At 41.5% G+C, this 25732-nt stretch overlaps 1 protein-coding gene across 1 annotated transcript in view; it reads left to right on the forward strand.

The window, feature by feature from the left end:
• Positions 1 to 25487, forward strand: part of map1ab (microtubule-associated protein 1Ab) — an 87989-nt gene extending 62502 nt beyond the window's left edge. The window contains exons 3-7 of the mRNA XM_084934079.1: positions 935 to 1017; positions 2331 to 2468; positions 4338 to 16134; positions 18021 to 18253; positions 21117 to 25487. Coding sequence (XP_084790205.1) covers positions 935 to 1017; positions 2331 to 2468; positions 4338 to 16134; positions 18021 to 18253; positions 21117 to 21272 — 12407 coding nt within the window. The 3' untranslated portion in view covers positions 21273 to 25487. The remainder of the gene's footprint in view (positions 1 to 934; positions 1018 to 2330; positions 2469 to 4337; positions 16135 to 18020; positions 18254 to 21116) is intronic.
• Positions 25488 to 25732: the final 245 nt, after the last annotated feature.

Here is a 25732-nt window from a genome sequence, read left to right on the forward strand (position 1 = left end):
GGCCCATCCATCTGGCCCATCAAGACTCACTCTCATTTCATCAGTCCATAAAACCTTAGAAAAATCAGTCTTGAGATATTTCTTGGCCCAGTCTTGACGTTTCAGCTTGTGTGTCTTGTTCAGTGGTGGTCGTCTTTCAGCCTTTCTTACCTTGGCCATGTCTCTGAGTATTGCACACCTTGTGCTTTTGGGCACTCCAGTGATGTTGCAGCTCTGAAATATGGCCAAACTGGTGGCAAGTGGCATCTTGGCAGCTGCACGCTTGACTTTTCTCAGTTCATGGGCAGTTATTTTGCGCCTTGGTTTTTCCACACGCTTCTTGCGACCCTGTTGACTATTTTGAATGAAACGCTTGATTGTTCGATGATCACGCTTCAGAAGCTTTGCAATTTTGAGACTGCTGCATCCCTCTGCAAGATATCTCACTATTTTTGACTTTTCTGAGCCTGTCAAGTCCTTCTTTTGACCCATTTTGCCAAAGGAAAGGAAGTTGCCTAATAATTATGCACACCTGATATAGGGTGTTGATGTCATTAGACCACACCCCTTCTCATTACAGAGATGCACATCACCTAATATGCTTAATTGGTAGTAGGCTTTCGAGCCTATACAGCTTGGAGTAAGACAACATGCATGAAGAGGATGATGTGGACAAAATACTCATTTGCCTAATAATTCTGCACTCCCTGTATAAAGGGACTGCCCCATATATAGTAGAGAATGCAGTATAGTAAATCTCTCTGACTCAAAGAGGCTTTCCAGATCAGGTCTGGATGCAATCCAAACAGGATGTCTTCAAACCAGATGGCTGAATGTCTGCCAGTAGTTTCGATCAAGTCGTTTACCTCCTTCGACCTTTCCGGCCTCCATAATCTTTCTTCAGATTTGTTACATTAAAAAAAATATTTAAAAGGTTTTCCATCTTCTCTTTCAGGACAAAGGACTCTCCACCACAGGAGTGATGTCTTAGAGACCGTAGTGCTCGTCAACCCTTCAGAAGGCACTGTTTTATCAGAGGTAAGAGCAGCATGTTCTGAATTACTGTTCTTTGCTGGTTTACGTTTATTGATGTGAGAAAAGGAGATGCTTACAGTGAGTTCATCTGTGTTTAGCAGCCCTATTTTACCTAATTATTTTACCTATCTTTCCTTTATGGAAAACCTCTTTGAGGATAATGACATTCATGAACTTTTTAACTATTGCCATGTAGTCTTCTGGTTTAGGTTTTAGCTGTTACTATTCCTTCCATAGTTTATCAGAACCATAGGTGATGTAAAATATGGATGTACACACTGCGATTTCACCGACCAGTTTGGCTGCCCCATGTTTTTGGAGGCAGAAGTTACTATATATGGACGAGAAGATGAAGCCCTAAGCTACCAGCCAGTGCAAGCAAACTTAGTTAGCAGTCAGCATCTATGAAGCCACATTATTTGTCTGATAATTCCGTTAAAAAGGCTCCAAAAATGCACAAAACAGTAGAGTTCCAGTTCAGCGACACCATTTAGCAGAGATGACGCTTAGCAGACACACAATCAGGACAGTTGCATTTGTGCTTGTTCTACTGACACGTGTCAATATGACCACTCCCCTTACTCCACTTAAAAATGTCAACTTTGCCAGCTTTTTATTGCAGTAAAGTCGGACACTTTAACATGGGAGTCTTTGGGGATTAGCTATGTTCTGGAACCAGCGTCGCATTTTGTTTTCAGCTCCAGAGGTTTCTGCTTTCATTGTGCTCAGATGGTTTTCAGACATGTTTGAGCAGATGTTAACAACTATGTTGAAATTAAACTATGCTAACAGATGGAGATTGTTTTCTTCTTAAAAGTCCTTTTTAAAATGACAGACAGACAGATGTTAAGCCATATTACATGTTTACCTAAATGTAGTGTGGAATTGGCTATGACTGCTTTAGAGTTGCCAATTGGTAGAATAAGTACAAAGGTTCTGGGGCAAAGCTAAAGCATAGTGGTGAGGCCACAAATACACTTAATTCAAATTCTTTATTCCATGTCATTTTCCTCACAGTTACGTTCATCTCTTTATTGCACACAAATTTGAGTTGTTTCTATGACACAAAATAAAGGCCTGATTTCAGTTGCTTAAATCAAGTATTCGGCATTATCTTTTTGTGCCTTTTGAAAGGAAAGAAAGGTGAAAAAATCAGGCCATTAATGCTTAATCTTGTTAACCTTGACACAGTTTAAGTGAATCTTTATTCATCACTAATGCAGTATATGTATTTCTCTATCTATCTTGGCTGTGTTGGCTCCCCTTTAACTGTCCTCTGTCCCTCTCTGTCCTTTCTTCCTCTGTGTGTGTCCCAGATCCAGTCTTTAGTCACAGACTCAGCAGGACACAAGCTTCTGGTCTTGAGTGGGCAGAGCTCAGATCACGGTGCCCTCCTCCTTCAAACCGGTGTTTTCACCTCCCAGACCTTTTCACGTGTCTTTACTGATCCTGGGGTAAGCCATCTACTGTTCTTTGGTAATAATGAAACGAATAACAACATTCAGATTTTGCATTCACAGTTATGTGTGTGGTTAAAAACTGTTTACTTTCAAAGGACAAATGCAAATTTTTATCAGTTGTAAAATGACTACAAAGACAAACAATATGTATAACTGTATATTTCACAAAAGATGATGAGAATTGAAAGTATTCCTGTCCCAACTTTCTAAACGTTCAGTTTTAAAAAAGCTCGCAAAATTAAATTAAACAAATAAATATGTTAATTAAGTGAGATAGAAGGGTGTTGCACAGAGTTCAGAGAGGAGTTCAGACAGGCTCTGGGTAGTAGGGAAGAGTTACCAGATGACTGGGAAAACACAGCTGTAAGGGTGAAGAAGGTGTTTGATGTGTATGATCTTCTGGACAGAGGAAGAAGACTTGGTGGTGGAATGAGGAAGTAAGTTAAAGGAAAAGATTAGCAAAAAAACAAAACAAAGTCGGATAGTTAGGGAGATGAAGAAAGTAGTGAGACTAGGTGTAAAGAAGTGACAAAAAGAAAGGCTTGTAGTGAGTTGTATGTTAGGCTGTACATTAAGGAAGAGGAAAAGGACTTGGAAAGGATGTGCAGCAAGTTAGGGTGATAGAGACAGAAGGACTAGAGGTCTAGTGAAAGCAGACAATAGGGTGCCAAGAGAAGAACTGTGGTACTGGATGGGTAGAAACGAGTGTCAGGGGTGATTTGTGACAGAAGGATAGCAGCAAGAGTGAGAGGGGAGGTTTATTGAGATGATAGTGGGACCTGCTATGAAGTATGGTGTGGAGATGGTGACACTGAAAAAAAGACAGGAGGCCAAGCTGGATGTGGCAGTTGAAAATCTTAAGATATTCATTGGGTAGGACCTGGATGAACAAGATTAGAAATGAGTGCATCAGACGAACGTTTCAGATTGAGCGGCTTGGAGACAAAGTTAGAGACACAAGGCTGAGGTAGTTTGGACATGTGCAGACAAAGGATGTTGAAGATGAAGTTTACAGGTAGAAGGAAAGGAGGAAGACCTTAGAAGAGCTTCATGGATGTAGTGAAGGAGGACATGCAGTGTGACAGGACACCCGTAAAGGGAACAGCCAAAAGAAGAGGAAGAAGAAATAAGTCAATCGATTATTAAATAAAAAGCACCATAAATAAATAAAGTCGTCTATTAATTTATATTTAAAAAATCTGTATAATTTACTTCTATATTTATTTACCTTTGTTTTATCATAAGTTCACTTTAATTATAAAGTATTTTATAATGTATTTGTTTGCTAATTATTTACCCTTCACTTTGTTTCCTGTTTGCTTCCTTAAATGTTTATTTATTTCTTTTTACACTTTTTGCATTTCTGCATTATGGAAATGAGGGCTTGTCATTCAAAGTGTGCCATGGTGTCACCTTTGTTGATCAATGCCAGGCTCACAGCAGAAATGACTTCCTTTAGTCGGGAGATTGCTGAAGAGCTGAGGCGCTTAGCTAATCTAGCTGAAAATAGTGCTGTCAGTCAGGACTATTTACTTTTTCGTGAGGATGCTCTGACTTACCGTCTGTTTCGATTGGCAGCATACATGGACACACGGCTGAACCTTCAGTTTTAAATAATTTTGAGCAAGTCATTGTCTAAGCATCTCATTACAACACAAAATAATACAAAATCAAATTAAAAACTGAAATCCCCAATTGCCTGTTTTTATTTTCTGTATTATTTATTTATTTATTTAGGCAGTTTTGGTGGTTCGTTTAGTTGAAATATCATTTTTGTCATTTCTTCCCTTGACATAAGAGTTTATGTTGTTTCTATGCATATCATCACTGACTCAGACATGTCTGGGTGTGCCTTTCTTGCAGGTCAGTGAATTGCTGGGCACATCATCCCCCAAGCAGCAGGCTACACTTACTGTGTCCTGTCGCGGGGAGGTGGGCTGGAGCTCCCTGGGACAGCAGCAGACCCTGCGGGAGTTCTTTGAATACAAACTAAACCCTGAACCTGTTCTGCCCAAGATGGAGGGCGTCACAGAGTTCACAGAGTACGTCTCTGAAACCGTCGATGTCCCTTCACCTTTTGACCTCCTGGAGCCGCCCACTTCTGGAGGCTTCCTGAAACTGTCCAAGCCATGCTGCTACATCTTTCCGGGCGGAAGAGGAGACTCTGCTCTCTTTGCTGTGAATGGCTTCAACATCTTAGTGGACGGAGGCTCCGATCGAAAGTCCTGCTTCTGGAAGCTGGTCCGCCACTTAGACCGCATCGACTCAATACTCCTCACACACATCGGTGCTGACAATCTCCCGGGCATCAATGGGCTTCTTCAAAGGAAGATAGCAGAACAGGAGGAGGAGCAGTCACAAGGCTCCACCAACTATAGTGACTGGATGAAGAACCTGATTTCTCCTGAACTAGGTGTTGTGTTCTTCAACGTGCCAGAGAAGCTTCGCATGCCAGAATCTAATCTTAAAGTGAAACGTAGCATCGAAGAGGCCTCGCTTACTTTGCAGTACCTTAACAAACTCGGTATCAAGCCGGAGCCTCTCTTTCGAGTTGTCAGCAACACCATTGAGCCCATTACACTTTTCCACAAGATGGGAGTGGGCCGGTTAGACATGTACATTCTCAACCCCGTCAAAGACAGTAAAGAGATGCAATTTTTAATGCAGAAGTGGGCTGGCAACAGCAAGGCCAAAACTGGCATTGTGCTGCCCAACGGGAAAGAAGGAGAAATATCTGTGCCCTACCTGACATCAGTCACAGCCTTAGTTGTATGGCTTCCTGCCAGCCCTACAGAAAAGATTGTTAGGGTGCTGTTCCCCGGGAATGCGCCACAAAACAAGATCCTAGAGGGCCTCGAAAAATTAAAGCACCTTGACTTCTTGCGCTATCCTGTCGCCACACAAAAGGACATTGCCTCAGGAGCTCCTCCCTCTGTTATAAAACAAACCAAGTTAAAACAAAGAACGGATAGCAAAGAGAGTCTCAAATCCTCTCCTAAGACCACTGCAAAGGCCCCAAAGAAAGAAGTCGAGGGGCAGGATGATGTGTCAGCCACCACAGAGGCAAAGAGTGACTCTGTGAAAGAAAACATATCAGAGAAAAAAGAGGAGAAAAAGCCCACTAAGACTATAAAATCTAAAACTGAAGTGCCAGAGAAGAAAAAAATCATGAAAGAAAAATCACTGAAAAAACATTCCAAGGAAAGAGTGTCAAAGATGGATGAGAAAAAGGACAAGGAAAAAAAGGAGATCAAGAAAGTGAAGAAGGATGACTCTGCCAAAAAAGATGACAAGAAGGATGCAAAGTCCAAGGATGACAAGAAGAAGGACTCATCCAAACCTGAGCTGAGAAAAATTACTAAGCCTGACCTGAAACCACTTACACCAGAGGTAAGGAAGACATTACATAAAGCTAAAGTGTCAAGTAAAGCCAAAACTGGCAAGAGCAAAACGGTGAAGGTTGAACCCGCTGAACCCAAAGCAGAGGAGTCCAAACCTGAAGTTATACAACCTGAACCGGTAGAAAATGGAGCTGTTGAGGGAACATCTGTTCCCTCCACACCTGAAGACCTCACCAAGGAGTTTGAAGAACTTAAAAAGACTCAAGTTAAAACGGTTTCAGCAGAGCTGGTGGACAGCAATAAGGTCTCTTCTGAGCCACAAGCAGGAACAGAAGAGAAAAGCAAACACGAAGAAGTGTCTGAAATCCCACCTGGAACAAAGTCCCCTGAAAAGGAAGCACCAGCCGCAGAAGTCAAAGCTGAAGCTAAAGACGAAGACAAGGAAGTGACTCAGGAGCGAGAACTAGAAGACGCTCAAAAGTTTGAAGATGAGGGAGCACAAACTCAGGATGAGGATGAGGAAGAAGAGGAAGAGCCCCCAGCTGCTGTAAAGAAAATACAGGAGGAGGTGGAAGAAGACATGGGAATAGGTGAGGAGGAAGATGAGTCAAAATGGAAGGAGGCAAAAGATGAAGCATTTGATAGAAAACACGAGATAGAGGAAATGGAGAAGTCAGAAACTCTCTTAGCCAAGGTTGTGACTAAAGAGGAGCAACAGATGATTCCATCAAGGGATGAGAAAGAGGAAGGGGAGGAGGCAGTGGAGAAGGCTGAACTGGAGGAGGTGGAAGATTTAGATGTAATAGCTGATGAAGAGATCAAACCTGAACATATGGATGAAAGCAAAACCACAGAAATTCTGACTGAGGTCAAAGTGGAAGAAGGAGAAGAAGAAGAAGAGGAGGAAGGCTACCTATCACATGTTGGAGGGGCTACTGCTCCTATAACCTCAGTAGCTCAAGGTGCTGCTGCAGCTGAACCCATGTCCTACATCCAAGATGAAACTATTCCTGGTTACTCTGAAACAGAACAGACTATCTCTGATGAGGAGATTCACGAGGAGGCAGAGGAGAGAATACCACATCTTCAGTATGATGTCGGTGCCTACGACATCTCTGTTCCAGATCAGACGGGTTCATTTGTAAACATCCACGGCATGAGGGAGATGCAAGCTGCAGCCATGACAGAGAAAGGTTTTATTCCAGGTGTGCAAGAGCAAGTATCGGTGTTCACCAACATCATCACTGCTCCTCTGGCAGAAGAAGAGCATGTATCTTCTGCAACGTCCATAACAGAGTACGACAAAATATCCTCCTTTCCTACATCTATCGCTGAAGATCAGTCGGTGGCATCCGTTGCAGCACCTCAATCTGAAGAGCCGCCTAAAACTCCAGGTCCCCTGTCCACTCCGCCTGACTCTACTCAAGGCAAAGAGCAGCCACTTTCTGCAGGAACTCTTTCACCACCTTCTTTGGAAGAAGACAAACAGTCCAAGTCTCCATCTGATGATCTACAACTTCCTGTTGCAGAAGTGCAAATGGCAGCTAAGGTTGTAGATACTCAGGAAGAGGAGGAGGAGCAGGAAGAGGAGGAGGAGGAAGAAGACCAAACTCCTAATGTTGAAATTTCACTTGAAAAACTCCAAGAGGGCTACGCTTCAACCCAATTGTTGCAGGGTAAAGAGAAAGACATTGAGAAAGTTGCTAGCTCGGGGTCACCTGAAAAGTCTCTACAAGACCTCAAACCTGACCATCTACCAGTTGAAGAGGAAAATATTGACGCAGTTACACCTAAAGACATTTCATCTGTTGTGCCTACTAGACCTTTCGGATCCGACTCAGTGACTTCAGAGAGCGAAGAGCGTTGCTTCAGTCCGGATGATGTCACTGTGAAAATGGCCTCTCCTCCGCAGTCTGGACCCTCAAGCGCAGCTCACTCTCCACTTCGTCAGTCACCAGTGGAAGACAAGATGAAGCTCCCTGATTTGGAGCTGCAAAAGCAAGAGGAATTTGGCGATATAGTGACCACAACTGAGGACAAAAAAGGCACAAAAGATGATGCAAAAACTGAGACACAGAAAGAGGTTGATCAACAGAAAGCAGATCAGCATGAAGTAGAATCTGCAAAATCTTTGGACAAATTATCTGAAAAAGACATGAAAGAGGCTCCAGTGATCAAAGACCAAGAAAAAGACGCTTCATTCGTGCCAAAAGATGAAGGAAAACAGGCAGAAACTTTACCTGTTGTTGCAGAACCTGTAACAGATGTACAACTACCAGTTTTAGGGAGCGATTCACTGGAATCTGACGACAGGCTCACAGAGAAAGAACCTAAAGTGCCTGAAACAGGTAAATTTCCAGACAGGGAGAGTCGTTTCCTGGACGATGATGATGATAACAAGAAAGATGATGACGATCATGATGATAAACCTGCAGTTAAAACCATCAAGGCAGAACGGGAAATGGAAAATGACGATACTTTACATGCTGAACAAATCAAGGAAGAACAGAAGCAGGAATCTGTCATTCAGGAAGACATTTCAGCCATTAAATCTGTCACAGATGAGAACACACAGAAAGAGGCAGTGATAGATGATACTTCTGATGCTAAACCTGTCAAAGAGGAAGTGGCTAAGGACACATTGACTGTTGATATTAAAGATGAATACAAGGAGCCAGAAAAAGACTACACCCCAGTGGCCCAAGAAGTAGAGGTAGAAACTGGTGCTCCTGAGGACAAAAAACTTACAGATGAACAGAAACAGAAAGACGAAACACAAAAAGATGATTTTGACCTCAAAACCACAGGTGAGGTTAAGGAGACAGAGGTTAAAAAGGAGGATGTGTCTGATAGCAAGATTTTGATGGAGGAGAAGGAAGAGACAGAAAAGAGTGACACCCTTGATAGTAGCACTTTTAAGATTCAAGAAAAAGAAGTCAAAGAAATCCACCTTTCAGATATCAAGCTTGAGAAGGAAGACACGGGGAAAGAGGGAAAGGAAGAAGATCTCCCTTTCATGGAGAAGAAAAAGGAGACTGAAACATTTGATACTAGTCAAGTCTTTAAAGATAATAAAGAGGAAAAAGAGATGGATAAGATAGATTCTTCTGCTGCCAAGCCCTTTACTGTTGAGCAGAAAGAGGAGAAAAAAGAGATTTTTGACATTACTGTTCCTAAAGTCAGCAAAGAAGAAGAAAGTATTAGCAAAAAAGATGAATCAGCCATTACTATAAAAGAAGAAAAGGGGCAAGAGATTAGTATGGATATTACACCAAGCCTTACCAAGTCAGAGGAAAAGGATGCAACAGTGTGTAGAGATGACTCTGTGCCTAAACCAGCCACAGAAAAGCTAGAAAAGGACAAAAAAGAAAGTGAAAAAGAGAGTGATGACACCACATCTCCCAGGGAACTGGCTAAAGATATAACAACAAACAAGGACGACGCTTACATCTTCACACCCACTGTAGAAGAGGAGAAGAAGGAGGGCATATGTAAAGATGAGACTCCTCCTGCTATTAAACCTACCTTGGCAGAAGAAAAAGATAAACTTACAAGTATAGATGAAATTTCTGGTGTTAAACCAGCAGGTGAAGAAGAAAAGCAACAAGAGGAAAGTAAAGATGCTGCCACCATTAAACTTACTGAGATGGAAAAAGATCACCTGACCGTATCTAAAGTCGATACTTTCTCTGCTACACCAACTGAAGCAGACACAGAGAAAACACTTCAGACCGTCGAACCAGTTGTAGAAGAAGAAAAGGAACCAGTATTTAGTAAAGACGTAACTCCTTCTGTCATACCCGCCAAGATGGAGGAAGAGGATGTAATGATGAGCAAAGAGATTCCTCCTGTCAAAACAAGCACAGAGATTGTTGTAGCTGGTGCTACACCAACAGCGCAGGACGAAAAAGACAGAGAAAATGGTAAAGATATTTGTGCTGTGGAATCAGCCACAGAAGAAGGAAAAAGGAAGACGACACGTGAGGAGGAAATGCTGACTGTCAAACTGTCCAAGGAAGAAGAGACAATCCAGGATCATAGTGTTGCTATCGAACCCATCAAGAAAGAAGAAAAAGATACAGACGCTATTAAAGATGTAATTTCTGATGCAAAACCCTCCATAGTGGAGGAAACCAAAGACACAGCTGGTGTCAAGTCCCTCACAGACGAGGTAAAGGAGGCTGAACTTAGAGATGCTCCATCAGATGTAAAACTCATCCAGGAAGAGGCAAAAGAAATACCAAAGGAGGAAACTTGTGATAAAGATATTAAAAAAGAGGATGAACAGATTATTTCTGAAGGGGCACCCATAAAGGAAATGAAGGAAAAAGACACTGATGATACCAACTTTCAACCCACTGAGGATGACAAAGTTGTGGAAAAAAGTGACATTTCTGAGAAACAAAAAATAAAGCAGGAGCCTAAAGAGCAGGAGAAGAGTGATACTGATGACCACAAAGCTATTTCGGAAGATTTGAAGGATAAAGAAACTGTTAAGGTTGATGCAACAAAAGAGAAAGAAGCCGACACCACTGATGAGCAACCCACAGATGCAAAAAAAACAGAACCATCTAAAGTTGAAACCATTAAGGATGAAACAATAGATACGGTCAAACATCACATTTGTGGTGCTGAATCTTTTAAACAGGAACCGGCCAAGGAGGTGTACACTCCAACAGTTTCTAAAGAAGAGAAGGAAATGAAAGATGATTTCCCTCTTGAGCCAGAATCTAAGAAAGATGATGGAAAACTAGTAGGTCTTTCACAGACCCAGACCTTGGAAGAGGAGAAGACTAAGAAAGATTATGTTTTTGATATTAGTGATAAACATGGAGTGACCTCTGATATGCTTCCTGAAGCAGATAAGAAGGATATTTTTGGAGCTGCATCAGTCGAAAAGCAGCCAGACTCTTTGGCAGCAACGTCAGTAAAAGATGACATTTGTAAATCTCCTGACCAAATTTTAGAGGATACAAAAGAAAAAGATATAGAATCAGGGGTCATTATTGGTGTTGAAGACAAGATGGGAAAAGAAAAAGATGATGCACATGTTGCGGAACTGAGCAAAGAACAGAAAATGGAAAAAGAGCAAGAAAAAGAATACACATATGAACCTGAAGGCATCACAGAAGAAAAGAAAGAGACAGCAGAGGACGAAACGATGATTAAAGAAAAGGATTCTGCCAGCGTAAAGACCGATGAGCTCTCAGAGAAGGAAAAACAAGATGTCTCTGATGCAGACCACACCAAAGAGGAGAAATGGGAGAAAGAGGAATTACAGGAGAAGGACATGGACAAAACCATTAAGCAACCTGCTCTGGTGCTCTCTGGAGAGGAAGTATCGGCATCCAAGTTAGAGTACAAACCTGCATTTGTGGTTCAGTCATCTGATGAAGACAGAGAAGATGAAGAGGATGAAGACATTTGTATGGGAGGAGCAGGTTCCAGACCTTTGTCAGTGGAGCCTAGAAAATCTGACCATGACATCTCTTCTGCAGGTTTGCCTTTAGCCCAAACGGTACAGATGGGTGATCAAACAAAATCACCTACATCTCAACAGCCCACAGTGATTATACCTACACTTACAATGCAGGAACCCTCTATGGATGAGGACTTCAAAGAGTTTGGGAAAGAGGAGTCCATGCTTTTCCTTGAAGCAGACAAAAATATTGCAAAAACAGAAGCTACACCTGCACCACTCGCCAAGCCCGAGCCATCCTTTGATATTCCCACATCAAAGGAGACAACCTCTGCCAAAACAGAACCAGTGTCAGACTCATCTGAGAAAAAGCCAGCACTGTCAGCAATATCAAGCACAGACAGCCAACCTATGAGCTACACACTTTCAAGTACTGAAAGCCAATCTAGCGTGGAGGAAATGCCACATCAAGAGAAACAGATGCCAGCTGAGGTGAGCTCAGGAATCCAGAGTGCTCCAGAGAAGACAAAATTGGATGAGAAACCAGTAAAAGAAACAGAGAGAGAGATGGAAGGAGAACGAGAGGTGGCGTCTCCGGGATTATCACAACCTTGTTCGTATTTTATGCTGGACAAAGATTCTGAACATGTCAGACGCACGGCTGGCCCAGCGAAAGTGGAAAGTGAAAAACTGAGCACAGAGGAGACTGTCAGTGGAAGGCTTGAAGACGAGAAGCACAGCTTTGGCGCCTCTAAGTACGATCCATATGAAAAACCTATTCCAGGAGATCACGATTTGGACTCACGAGAAGTTCCTCTTGGTTCTGATCATGCTTCTGACATCTGCATTGATGATAACAGAAGATCAAGCCAGGCAGAAGCTGGAGGAGCCATGTTCCTCCTGGATGAGCAGTACAAAGAAGAACCTCTCTCATTCAGCAGAGTCGACTACAGCCCAGTTTCCCTCACAGAGAGCGAGCGAAGCAGCCACCACAGTCAAAGTGCCTCCCCGAGATATGAAGACCGTGAGAAAGGCCAAGAGGAAGAGAGTGAGAGAGAAGAAAGGGCAGACACACCATATGTTGACAAAAGCTTTTCAGCTTTAGAGGTGCAAGACAACAAAATGTCTCAAGCTGCTGAGGCCTATTCTTTCACTCCAAAAGAAGACAAACCAGAGAGGTCAGAAAAAGAGAAAGATGACATAAAGGAAGGTGCTGCAGCAGCCTTTCAAACACAGGCACCAGTAGAAAGTGATTTAGAGTCCAGCAGTGCTGCTCTTCAATCAGCAGGCGTAAGACAAGAAATACCCTCTCCCTCATGGAGCCAGACAGATCTTGGTGCACAAGCATCAGGTACTGCTTCACCTTTTGGAGAATTCAGAGAAAAGGAAGCAACAGAAACAGACAAAGAAAAATCTGAGGAGTCACTCAAAGACAAAACTGACTCCTGTGACCATAGAGAAGGATCTCCATCTGGTCGGTACTCGCCTGCAGAAAAAGACATTTTACCTCAGCAGCCATCGGTGTTAGAGAGAGAGGATGCATCAAGTGATTCAAGGAGTCCCTCTTCGGCCACATTTATAGGACATGAAATTGATGATAATGTTTTGGCATCTGATTATAGCGAAGTTAGCAGTTCTGCTACATCTAAATCCTTAAGTTGTGCTGAAGGAAAAGAGAGCCTGATAGACAAAAGATTACTTGTTGAGGGAGAGGATTTTAACGTTGATGATGACGAAGATGAAGATGAGGATGATGAGGAGGACGAAGAAGAGGAAGAGTCAAGTGACATAGATATGGAAAAAGGTGCGAGAGAACAGTCTGAGAAGGAAATGTGCAGACGTAGCTCTGGTGACAGTGCTGGGTTAGCAGAGGTAGAGGACTCAAATAAAAAGTCACAGGTCCCTGACTCAACTAAAGAGGAGACTGTATGTAAGATGACACCTGATGATGCCTCAGCTTTTAAAACCATGGATAAAGAAGTCCAGGATGTAAGTAAAAAAGCACCTGAACCAAAACCAATTAAAGAGGAGGACACTGCTAGAGATACAAGCACATCCAAACCTCCTGAAGCAGCAAGTAAAGACGAAGGCAGAACAACTTCATCAACAGACACGTGTGCGCAGAAAATAGATGAAAGCTCTGTTGCTCCAACAGTTACACCCAAACATACTGAAGAAATAAAATTAGAGGATACTGACAAAAAGCATTTGTCCCCTGAGCCATCCACAAAGAGGAGGTTGTCGTCAGCAGGGGATGTTTCTTCATCTGATGTACTAGAATCAAAAAAAGGAGTTGAAGATAAAGAGTCTCCATCACCAGAGTCAAGTCTTTCAACAAAGGAAACCTGTCACCCGACATCCACGAGTAGCTTAACTGGCAGCTCTTTAGCAACAGACCAAACTGATTCTATGTCAAAGCCTACGTCCAGTCCATCCTCACCGCTAACAGGTAGCTATGCTGATATTGGACATAGTAGGTATGAGAGTTACTACAGTGAAGAGAATCAAGTAGCATTGAAGGATGACAGGAAAGACTCCCTTGTGCTCTCAGATGCCTCCCAGCAAAGTGAGGATAAGTATTTAAGCCAAAGAGATGTCCAAGAAGGAAGTCAAGATGTGAGGCATACTTCTGGTATCACAGAAAAACACGAGGACTCTACCTCATCACCTTGCCCATACACAAGCTTAACATACTCCGCTTCGACGTACTCCTCAACATCGTACAGTTATTCATATTCAGGGTCTACTCATCTGAGCCAAAAGCTGGGAGGCAAAGATGAACCTTATAAATTATCAACCTCTGAAGTATCTTTGGCCAAAGAGGAACCATCGACTGCGGCAGCGTCAACAAGTTCCTGCTTTGGAGGGTTTCAAAGAGATGAGTACATGGAGGTAATGACAAAACCTGAAACAAAAGAGTCCTTGCCCAGTCAGTTTGAAGAGAGCAAACCATCATCTCCAGGCTTGTCTACTACTGCCAAGAAGCCAGAAGATCAAAGTAGTTCTGTAAAGCCAGATGCAAAATCTTCTACTGACAGCTTTCATATGCTTGAACCTGTGTTAAAAGCATCCACAACAGCACCATTTTTACAAACTACAGGAGACGTTAAGGAGAGTTCATCCACATCAGAAGCATGCTTTGATGTCTCTCCCCTCCAAAGGGCTGACTCTTCTGACAAACAGTCCCAAGAGAAGGAACCTGATACCCTTGAAATGGAGGATGGCACCCTACCGTGTCGTATCGAATGTCAAAAAATCCAAGTAGCTGAGCAAAAACAGACTTTCTCATTAATAACTGAATCATGTGTTGCACAGAGTACAACATCCTCTGAAGAAACAAAGACAGTCGCCATTACCTCTGCAACCGCTGTGTCTAAACCTGATGCAACGGTGGAAACAGCTCAACAGGCAGCATCGGTCACTCCGGTGAGTGACACTGACACTACCAAAACCTCATGTGCCGTAACAGACCTGCCCAAATCAGAAGAGGTGAAAGAGAAACAATCGCAGGTAAAAGAAGAAAAGAGTGCTGAGGATACTGCACCACTAAAGGATGATGCCAAGGTGTCAGAAAAAGAATCAAGTGAAAAAGATGAAAAGGCAGACAAAATGAAAGACACTGAATTCAAACAGGTAATAGAAGAAAAGAAACCAGAGGAAAAGAGCATTAAAGACATCACAGAGGAGAAAAAAGTAACTTCTGATCCCAAACTGAGTGAAAAGGTAGAAGATGGGAAACAAAGGGAGGCCGAAATAGCGGAGGAGAAAAGATTATTGGAGATGCCGTCTGAGAGATTAGAGGTAAGGAGAAAGAGCAGTATATCTGATTGGGAGCTTCTACAAAGGCCGGACGACTTTCCAAGTGCCCCCCCTCCAGGTTATGGTGATGATGATGAGGAAGGAATGGAGTGGATGGCAAGTGCCCACAGTACCTCAAAAGACACGTACCACACAGAAACATCCAGCAAAGGAGATGTAAAGACTGATCGCCCTTCGGATTTGAACACTGGAGCAACTTCCTCCTCTGAATCCCCGCCAGGATTCTCCTCCTGTGAATACAAACATCGCAAAGGCGAACTTTCTCCATCCTTCATCAACCCCAGCCCTCACCAGCTCTCCAGTGATGAGGGTGAAGATGATTGTGGCAGTGGCCACTCCCAGGAAGGGGGTGAGGATGATCAAGAGCAGCACTCTGTGAAAAGGAGGTCACACAAGCAGAGGCGCCACCATGCTCAGAGTCACCATGGAGATGCCGGACAGGGACAAGGCCAGCTGCCTGGTGCAATGTCATCTGGTTTGGCTGTGACTTTAGCTGGTGAGGAGACACCACCGACATCAGTGAGCGAGTCATTGCCGTCACAGTCCGACTCTGATGTCCCTCCAGAAACTGAGGAGTGTCCATCAATAACGGCAGAGGGAAATCTGGACTCAGACGAAGATGCTGAGCATCTGCCAGTGGACAAATTATCTGGAGCTGGTGGTGGCCACCATCCTTCATCACCACGGTCATCTCAGAAGACTCACGATCCCCTTCCCGCTCCAATGAAGGACCCTCTACCCCACCCACCTCACCCAGATGTGTGCATGGTGGATCCAGAGGCTCTTCTCAATGATCACAGCAGTACAGAGAAAATTCTCAAGAAGGAGCACAAGACCACCAAGGGCCTGAGAAAGGGGAAACCCAAGTCAGCCTCTCCTGCTCGAAAGGGGGAAGTCAGGAAGAGGTCTTCTACTCCAGTGAAACAGTCTAAGGACTCTGCCTCGCCGCGATCAGCCTCCCTCAGGAGGAAGGACACAGACAGAAGCTCCAGGCTCATCAAAATGTCTGAAACCCATGGTTCAAGGAGCGAGATCCTCAACCCTGGGAAAGGCTTGGTCAATGGCATCAAGAGCAGTTCAGGTGAGGTTAATCATTAACATTCTGTAACACTAAGCTTTTGGAAAACCACATTTAATCAGGAGAGCTGTTATTATCATTATTGCCCTTAGATATTTGACCTTCACTTTACTGTGTAATGCATATTCAGAAGCAGCACTTTAAGAACTTTGCACAATTACAGCAGGTAAAATAAGCATCGAACAAGTCACCAATTTTCCAAGTAAATATACTTCTAAAGGTGCTATTGACATAAAATTATCACCAGAAGTCAGTAACAGCCCATCCAATCCGCACACGCACAGTCTTGCTAAAATGTTCTCACTTGTTTCATCTTCATCATCCTGGTAGATGGCAGCAGATTTATACCTAGAATGTCTTGGTACATTTTCCCATTTATCCTTCCTTCTGTTATATGAAGCAGTACTGTATGCTGAAAAACAGATTTCACCTCCCACCTCCAGACTTCACTGTTGGTATGGTGTTTTTTGGTGAAATGCAGTGACTTTTGATCTCCATATATCATGGCATCTAAAGACTTCAGTTTTGGTCTCATCTAGCCAGACTGAATCCTTCCAGTATTTCACAGACTTGTCTAAATGTTGTTCAGCAAACTTGAAATGTGCTTTAACATGCATTAACATTTCTTCAGCAATGGAGTCTTGTGTGACTCCATTGCCACGATACAGGCCATGGCGGTTGAATACATTACTTATTGTTTTCTTTGAAACAATTGTACCTGCTGATTCCAGGTCTTTCTGTAACGCTCCACAAGTACTCCTTGGCTCTTGGACAACTCTTCAATAAGGTTAAGGTCTTGAGAGAGCTCATTATCTAATTACTGATAGATTTCAGTAGGTGTCGTGACTTTCCATGCCTTTCTGCACCTCTTTTCTTAGAAAATTTATGAGTTTTTTAATACTTATTTACCTGCTGTATTACTGCTTGATGGAAATAGCTTCTGGGTCTGAAAAGTGATGCCAGTGAAAAGGTTCCTTTAACCTGTATTATTTATAATGGCCAGAAGGGGTCCATGAAACATGATGTTCATATTTTTCATTTTGTATGCCTTCATCAGAGTAAAAAGAATGATTAAGCAGGGCAAGCTTCGTCAGACCTGTAGCATCTGCTTTCAAAAAGCCAAAGTGACAATGGCAAAAATGCTCAAATTGAGGCTTCACAGCTGAAATATTATTGGCTTTGTTTGTCTTGAATTTTAAGTCTATGGCTGTTGCACACAAAACAGTGACATCAAGGTTGATTGTATAACAATAGAACTCATTACTTACAAAGATTTTCTAAGAAAAATCACTTCAAGGGATAACTCCTCAGGTGGTGATAACATTAGCACTTCAAACAAAATGGAGAATGTTCAGGTCCCAATCGGATCACATTTAAAAATCCAAACAAAATATTCTGTAATGGATTTGATAAAACTAAAGAGAGTTGTTAAGTTTAAAATTTAGACACAAGCAGAAGTGGATTTAAATGTCATTCTCCAATTTTAAATCTCAAAGCTCTCAGTTATAGCCCTCAAAAGATATAATTTTGGAAAGATGGATATGTTCTGTTTGCGTGTGTCTGTCTGTGAATATAATACAGTTACACTAATCTTTATGTGAGGGAGTAATGATGGAAATTACTGTGCTCAGTGGACACTGCCGTAAGTTACAATCAAACATTTAACAGCAAAGCATGGGTAAGGAAGAGCACATTAGAGTGATGGAAATGCAGGACACAGTTGTTGTGTTGCGATGACACCTTACAGTCATATATTGCAAAAATAATTTCATCATATGAATGAATTAGATAATTATCTCACTTGATGAAAGCGCTTATTCCTTTGTGCATTTTCAGGAGAGTCATTTTTAATATTTGAATTCTTATTTTGTATCCTTGATCACTTCCAGGTAATAACGCCCAGAAATCCAGTTCGACTGTCCCCCCTGGACCACCTGTCTATGTTGACCTGGCCTATGTGCCCAACCACTGCAGTGCCAAGAATGTGGACCAGGAATTCTTCAAGAGAGTGCGGGCTGCATACTACGTTGTGAGTGGGAATGACCCAAGCAGTGGAGAGCCTAGCCGTGGAGTCCTGGATGCCCTGCTGGAAGGCAAAGCTCAGTGGGGCTCCAATTTGCAGGTATTTACCCCCTCGCTGCCTTAGCTTCAGCATCTTGTTCTCTTTTGATATTTTTTCACATTTTCTATGACTATAGTATATGTACTCTATAATATATGGATAGATTACATCAGCAAGAGTTGAGGCTCGGGTGTGAAATTTATGGTTTTCAGGGTTTTTAGCGTTATTTTTTAAAATCGTTTTTATCATTAACGGTTTCCCTGGGTCTTTTACCATGTGTTATGAATAAATGTTCTTTTTCTGGTACCGGTACTAGTTTTATTTTGTTGTATTTACCCGCAACACCTTAAAGGCCGGCCCATGAAAATATTGTCGGACATAAACCAGTCTGTGGCGCAAAAAAGGTTGGGGACCGCTGGATTACATATATGAAGTGTACAGCATAGATTCATTACTTTGGGAAACCATGTCAATCATGGAATCAACACTTTCTCATTAAAGAAGTTGGTAGATATCTGAGCTAAAAGGATAATAATCATAATAAGGCTGATGACTTCACTGTATACAACAGAGCACCTAATGTGTACATTTACTTGACCTTGTGGCCCACAGCAGCAAATATAACTAGAACGTCATTCTTGTCTCTAAAGAAAAGACAGCTATAGCTCAAGTGAGCACATTATCAATTATCAAATTGTAATAAAAAAAATTAAAGGTTTGCTATTTTCATTTCCGACTCCTTTCTTATATTCCTATATACTCTACTAGAGTAGCTTTGTGTGAGTCACAGCTCAAAGTAAACCTTATTTATCTCACACAGTTGTCTGTGAAGGTTCTCAGTCATCCAGGTCATCGTAGTCAAAGGAGCTTGCAAAGAAAAGCGTCTGGACTTCTTTAAGTTTACTTGAAGACGTTTCACCTCTCATCCGAGAAGCTTCTTCAGATCTAAGGTCAAATGGTGGAGAGTCCCAGATATAAACCTAGTGGGAGTATCCCCCCACAGAGGGACAAAAGGACCCCCTGATGATCTTCTAATCGCCTGAGCCAAGGTGTGAAACTGGGTGTGGGTCCCAATCAGCCAGAGTTTCGGGTGTGTTCATTGTGAAACCTGGCCCCACCTTATCATGCGAATTCCTGAGGTCAGATGGCCCAGGATGTGAGTGGGCGTTAAGGCGTCTGGGAAGGGATCTCAAAACTGGATTATAGATGGCAGAGAGTTGGTGTCGTAAACCCCCGCCTCTGTTCAAAGATGGTCGCTCACTGTGAGCGACCATCTTTGTGTGAGACAATTGTGTGAGACAATTGTGTGAGACAATTGTGTGAGATAAATTCAGGGGTTAATTGGTGCAGCCCCTCAATTAACCCACTGTCTAAAAAAAGCTGTTTTACCTCATTTCCTTTTAAGCCAACTTTCTTCTGATTGGCTGCTCCTCTCAACTCACTGGACTTAAGAAACCGATTGGTGATGTCATGATAGCCATGTCCACCTTATACGCTGTCTATGGTGTGCACAACATGACCCTATTAAGGCTATTGAGCATTTAGAGCAATCTGAAGCCTGAGCTTTTGGCTCACGTGGTTTATGAACTAAACATATTTAAGAAAACACACATTCGGCAACAGAGCACTTTAAAAATAACTGTGCACCTTGACGACCAAGAAATTCAGCTAAAGTTTTCCACAGTGTTTTAAAGTCTCCTGCTCTTCCTCTTGTTATCTAAGTCAGTCTTTCCATCAGAGTGCCATGCCATTTCTTTGACTCATGCATGTATTGTTGGTAAATCCAGTTTTGGCCTCCTGTTTTACTGCAGTCCAAAATTAATTAAGACAGTAAAAATTTTGGGTTATTTACCAAATATGTACATTTATTGCCTGATAGCAAATCTTTAAATTTACAGTTGATAAAATTTAAACAACTGCTTTCGAGCATAGTTGTAATTTAGGATAGTCCCATACACAGTGAAAGAGAGTGGCTTTTCCCTCAAACATTTGACACGTGTTAGAAATGTTGACTGGTGCAATATAATTCCTCATCAGCAGTTTGTATGTTAACAGTTTCGTTCTAGTTTGAATAGATTAAGTATTTGGTTTTTAAGCGTACCCGTCCCCGCTCCTTTTCATCTGTATTCTGTCACACATGTCAGTACTGGATTCACCACCATGCAACAAACAAGGCTGTTCTTATTGTGAAGAATAGAGTCCCCAAGATGGGATCATGGCAGCTCACATTGCCTATATTTTGATGATATCAGATGTTTTAATTGCATGTTTTTGAAAATATTTTTGACAAAACTCATATATCTGAGATTACTGGTTAATTGTCAGAAGATTACTATCCACGTACAAATCCGCATTTTTGGACACCTTTTCTCATCCAAATTCTAAGCACTATGTGATGCATCCATAAGAGGCAGAAGGGTGATATAGACGGAGTATCTTTAATATGCTAATACAATTTATATCACATGTCTATTGTATTTCTAAGAAAAGGGTTTCCTGTTGTTCTTTTTTGTATTTCAGAGTCTGCCTTGAGGCGACTGTTGTTGTGATTTGGCGCTATATCACTAAAATTGAATTGAATTGAATTGAATTATAAGAACTGTTTTAGAGGTAGAGGCTCAGTCAGTCAAAAATAGAAGAGCTGAGTGGATCAATAGTAGTACTTTCGGTTTGGAAGCTGTCTTATACAGTCAGTGGCCCTGTGGCATTGATGAATGCCACAGGGCATCAATGAACAGCATTGATGATATAAGACATCTCTGGCAGGTAGATCTGTCTGGAGAATGGTTTGGATGTACTGTTAGTTAAAACACTAGCCATTGGATCTGTACAAATTCTGAATCCAGAGTCCCCTCCAAATCAATCTGTCCTACTCCCTTCCTGCCAGCTCGCCTCTCATTTCCTTTTGTTATATCTCTGTCAGGTTACTCTGATCCCGACCCATGACACAGAGGTGACCCGGGAATGGTATCAGCAGACGCACGAGAGGCAGCAGGACCTGAACATCATGGTTCTGGCCTCCAGCAGCACCGTAGTCATGCAGGATGAGTCCTTCCCCGCCTGCAAGATCGAGTTCTGAGCTTCGAGGGCACCGCTCCGCTTTTCCCGCCGCCAACAACCCCTCCCTCCTCATCATGACGTTAGAGCGAGAGCGAACAGTACTCTGCTTCTTCAAAGCTTCTCATTCTCTCATGGTACCAGTCTCAGACCCATTTGCTGCAGTCCTCAATACACTAGATTCTGTTAGTCAAAATTCTGGGTATATGCTTTGTGATAGTGGGGCTATCTCGCAAATAATACCGTACTTTTTATATTTGTTTTCTTCTGTGAGTTAAATGTCTGCCCTTACACATTTCTTATAGAAGCGCTAGCAGTTGTGGAACAAATTTAAATACTTTTCAAAAACATATTTACACCTGACAGATAAACATAGATCATTATCCCACAAAGGAATAATAATGCCACAGTTAAAGATCAAGATTAGTCATGTGTAGCTCTTACAAAGGTGACTCAAATTGCATTGCAAAGTTAGACCTCCAAGTGGTCCAAACAAGTGCCAAAACACTACTGAACTAGGAATTCTCATCATCTCCAAAATGGTGTCTAAACGAATCCGTGATCAATTATTTCTTAAGATCATACGCAAAGTGTTTTTATAAGACTAGAAAAGCTTTCGTTTCTTAATCCGAACCTTTCTTTTCCATCGGCGTACACAGCAAAACGCATCCTTTGCAATTCAGCTCATGCTACAGTAGTGTTTTGATTAACTCGATAATGGCATAAATTGATGTTATGTAACAAAACAACAAAAAAGTTCCTTCTTGTGATTTGTGGTGAAGTTTTAGGAGGTGCCTGGAAAACTCTTTCTTCTTCTGGCTCTCACAGCTTAGCTGGTGCATGTTGCTTGTGTTTTAGCTCGGACTCTTCTGGAGAGAACTGCGTAGGGTTAAACCTTTCTTTAGCTGGCCTTTCAAGTGTGAAATGCAGTATAGTGTGGATAGACTACTACACTGTTTGGCTGTCTGCGCTCAAGTGATTTCAGTAGGCGCCAGGCAAAAGGGACGACGTTTCTACAGTAATCACATCTCTGCTGGGTGTTCTTCTTTAAGTCTTTATCACAGTCTTTGTTGGTTCTGTGTACTCCAGTATGCATATAAGATTAATGTTTCATATCAACACAGAGTTTCTGTTGAATAAATTATATATTTTGTGATGATTTGATCCTGAGGCGAACGCAGCGTTTTAAGTGAGAGGGTTTAATTCTTGTCATTTCCTCCTGTTTAGCTACAATGTACCGTCTCCGTTAGTATCACAAAGGGATGGGAAAGAAAAAAAACAACAGCAAGCAGTGACCTGTGGCAAATGTAGCAACGAAAGCTTGCCTGCTCGTCCCTTCAGAGGTAACGATATGCCAGCGGGAACTGCAGTATTTCTATTTATTAAGGAGGGGGGTACTTTTCACAACAAAAACATGTTACAGGAGGCTTCTTTCACGTGCCTTTAGAGAGCGGAGGATGTTTTATGGACATGTCGGCCATTTTGAAGCAGAGTCAGAAAAAAAAAAAGAAAGAAACCAAGTAGAAAACTTTAAAACTGAGGACCAATCTCTTCATACACTAAAGTTGTAAATTGCACTGCGATATAGTACTCTCCCACTGCTCAAACTTTGGAACTGTATAATTCAAGCCAAGCATTAAATCCTCATATCAAAATACTACTTTCTAACCAATATGAATGTCTGAGAGCAACGTGTTGCACCAAATAGCAATGCACTTTTCTGAGGCGGGGATGGGGCGCTGTTTGAAGTCGAAGCACAGAGAGTTTGTGTAGTAGCAGAGAGGAAGTTTTCAATAATATAAATTAAACTATGTACAGGACGTTCCTCCAGACTGAGCTTGCTAATAGCGAGGGACGAGATCAACGTGAAGCAATTGCCTGATGTTAGTCACACAGTAATATATATATATATATATATATATATATATATATATATAATGAGCATGAATGTGGGTTATGGTCACAGATATACTGTAGGAATGTTTTAGAAGTAGTTTTTTGTGTGCTTGAGTATACAGTACGCTCTGAGTAGCTGTTTTTAATTGCAGCATGGTTTTGGTTTTGTAGGCGAGTTTTCTGCGAGTTCACTGTGAAAGGTCTTTCTGCTTGTTTACAGCCAGACTCAAGAGCAGCTCATATTCACATTGGGCCATGTTTCATTTCCTAATTTATATGCACGTTTTTTAAAAGATATTCACAATTTAACCTTTAAATGTGGTGCTGCAAAGCAAATCCAATTCTGATTTATTTTTCAGAGGTTAATTCGCTCTTTGTTTGAGATATAAAATCAAGAAATATTTTATGGGTTTTTTTGTTTTGTTATGTTTCTTTTGTTGGCTGATTTAAAGCTAAAAAGGAGGGCCAGGATGGAGGACGCATGGCTGGTTTTGATTCCCAAAAAGTCCTTTTTGTCAGGATGTTGCTATTAAAAGCTTTCACAGCTAAACTTTAGTCAGTCCTTTACCTCAATTGGATTCAATACACGGAAGAAACTAAGGCTAGACCGCGTCATCACCTCGGGCTAGCCTGGGACCAGTGCCAATATCTTGCTGCTCATAAGACTCCTTACTTTATACCTCATCTTCCAATGCCTCTCTGTTCTGCCCGCTCTACTTTAGTTTTAAAATCAAAGATGGCGAACTCACACGGCTGCCACTGAATGTTGTTTTCCTTTTCTTTTCATCATAACCCTTATCCATTATGCACTGTACAAGCCTTGATATGCATCCCATGCTTGTGTTGTTTCAGAGGCAGACATGGCTTCTGTGTGTTTTTCCTTTCTTTTAAAAAAAATCACACCTGCAGAGAATCTCTGAGTTTGATGCAGGTTGTATATCAAACATCTGCGTACGCACAAGTACATATCCAGCCTAGCATGAAGGTTTTAAAATGACTCCCCTGAAGACATGTTTAAATGTCTGTGAACCGATCAAGCAAGCAAAAAGTCCTTTTCACTTCTCCTTTCGATGCTGTATGAGCTGGGATCAAAGCAGGAAGAAGCTTTTTATTAAATGTGCGGATCAGATTTTATGGATGGTCTGATTTGTTGTACTGTCTTTGAATAATGTTTTTAAGTTGGCAGATTCCAAATACCCGGCCTTGAGATTTTTTTCCCGAGGCATTAAGTAGAACGCTGTGAATCACTTAATACTGAACTGTATTGCTATACAGAAGCTGAATGCACTATACAGGAGATCTATTTTTCTGAATGTAGAGTTGGTACTACCATATGAATGCTGCTGGATCAAAAACAATAGACAAAAACAAAGAAAAAATGCAAATACAAAAAAAACATTCACACCAACTTAGACAGAAATAAATGTAACGGCGTGCAGAAGGCGAGCAGATACTGCAGTCTCAGTTCTGTTCCAAAGAAAGAGGAAGGTTCAAGAAAGTAACTGAGATCCCACAAGCAACATATTAACAGTAACATAGTACTAACTGCAGCTGCAACTTTTTCCTTTTCCTGAAAATGACTTGAAACACATGCAGACTCAAAACACCATTAATAAAATTGATAAACTCAATAAAATGCTACACGCACACTTGTGTGCTGTACACAGATTTGTACATATCGCTCTGGAAAGAGCAAATCTGAAAGATACAACGAAGAAGCGAATCTTGTTTATTTAAGGCAGTTTTATGTGACGGGATGATCAAAAACAGCTGAAGCTACACAAAACGCTGATAAGATATGGAAAGAAAAAAAAAGTGCATCTTTCAGTTTGATTTCATCTCCTGCATTAAAATGATCACAATCAGCGTATGGTGTCATCTGTCCATCTAATCTTTCTGCATGTGATTTATTTAGTTATATCCTGAATGTACTTGTTTAACATTGAAATAATAATAACAATAATAATTATAATGAAAAAAAAATACAATGCTATTTTAAAGAAGTATATTTGAAAAAAAAAGCTAATTGTCTTAACTGGTACTGACCTAATATAAAACTGGGCTGTGCTTTTATTGCTTGCCCTATTAACATGTTGTAAAAAAGACACTGTACTGGTAGTTCTGTTTGATTCTCTCTCTCTCTCTCTTTCTGTCTCTCTCTCTTATTTTATTTTATTTTTATTTTGTTTTGCATTGTATTAAATTTATGGTTTCTTCCGCAGCGCAATATTCAATATCTCTCTGTCTCTTTAAATCTAACTGGTAAAACTAGAACTACTGCAGATTCATTGTAAAGGGGAAACAGCCTGGTGATCATCAATTAAAATATATGAAATCTAAATGTGTTCCGTGTGTGTGTGTTTTTTTATTTTTATTATTTTTCTTTTTTGAAAATGTCACTAAAATCTAACTGAATTATGAGAGACCCCTTACAGTATGTCATCTGCTGTATGTTTCTGTACACATGTTTTTATGATTTTTTGTTGTTGTGATTTTGTCTCTGTGCACCACTACAGTTTGTTCCAGCAATTAAGCAATTCAGCTGTAAAGCAAGGTCTTATTATCTGATTAACTGTTTTAGAGACA

The sequence above is a fragment of the Perissodus microlepis genome, chromosome 7 (assembly GCF_051167445.1).
Source record: "Perissodus microlepis isolate ML-2025 ecotype Zambia chromosome 7, ASM5116744v1, whole genome shotgun sequence".
NCBI classification, from domain to species: Eukaryota; Metazoa; Chordata; class Actinopteri; order Cichliformes; family Cichlidae; genus Perissodus; species Perissodus microlepis.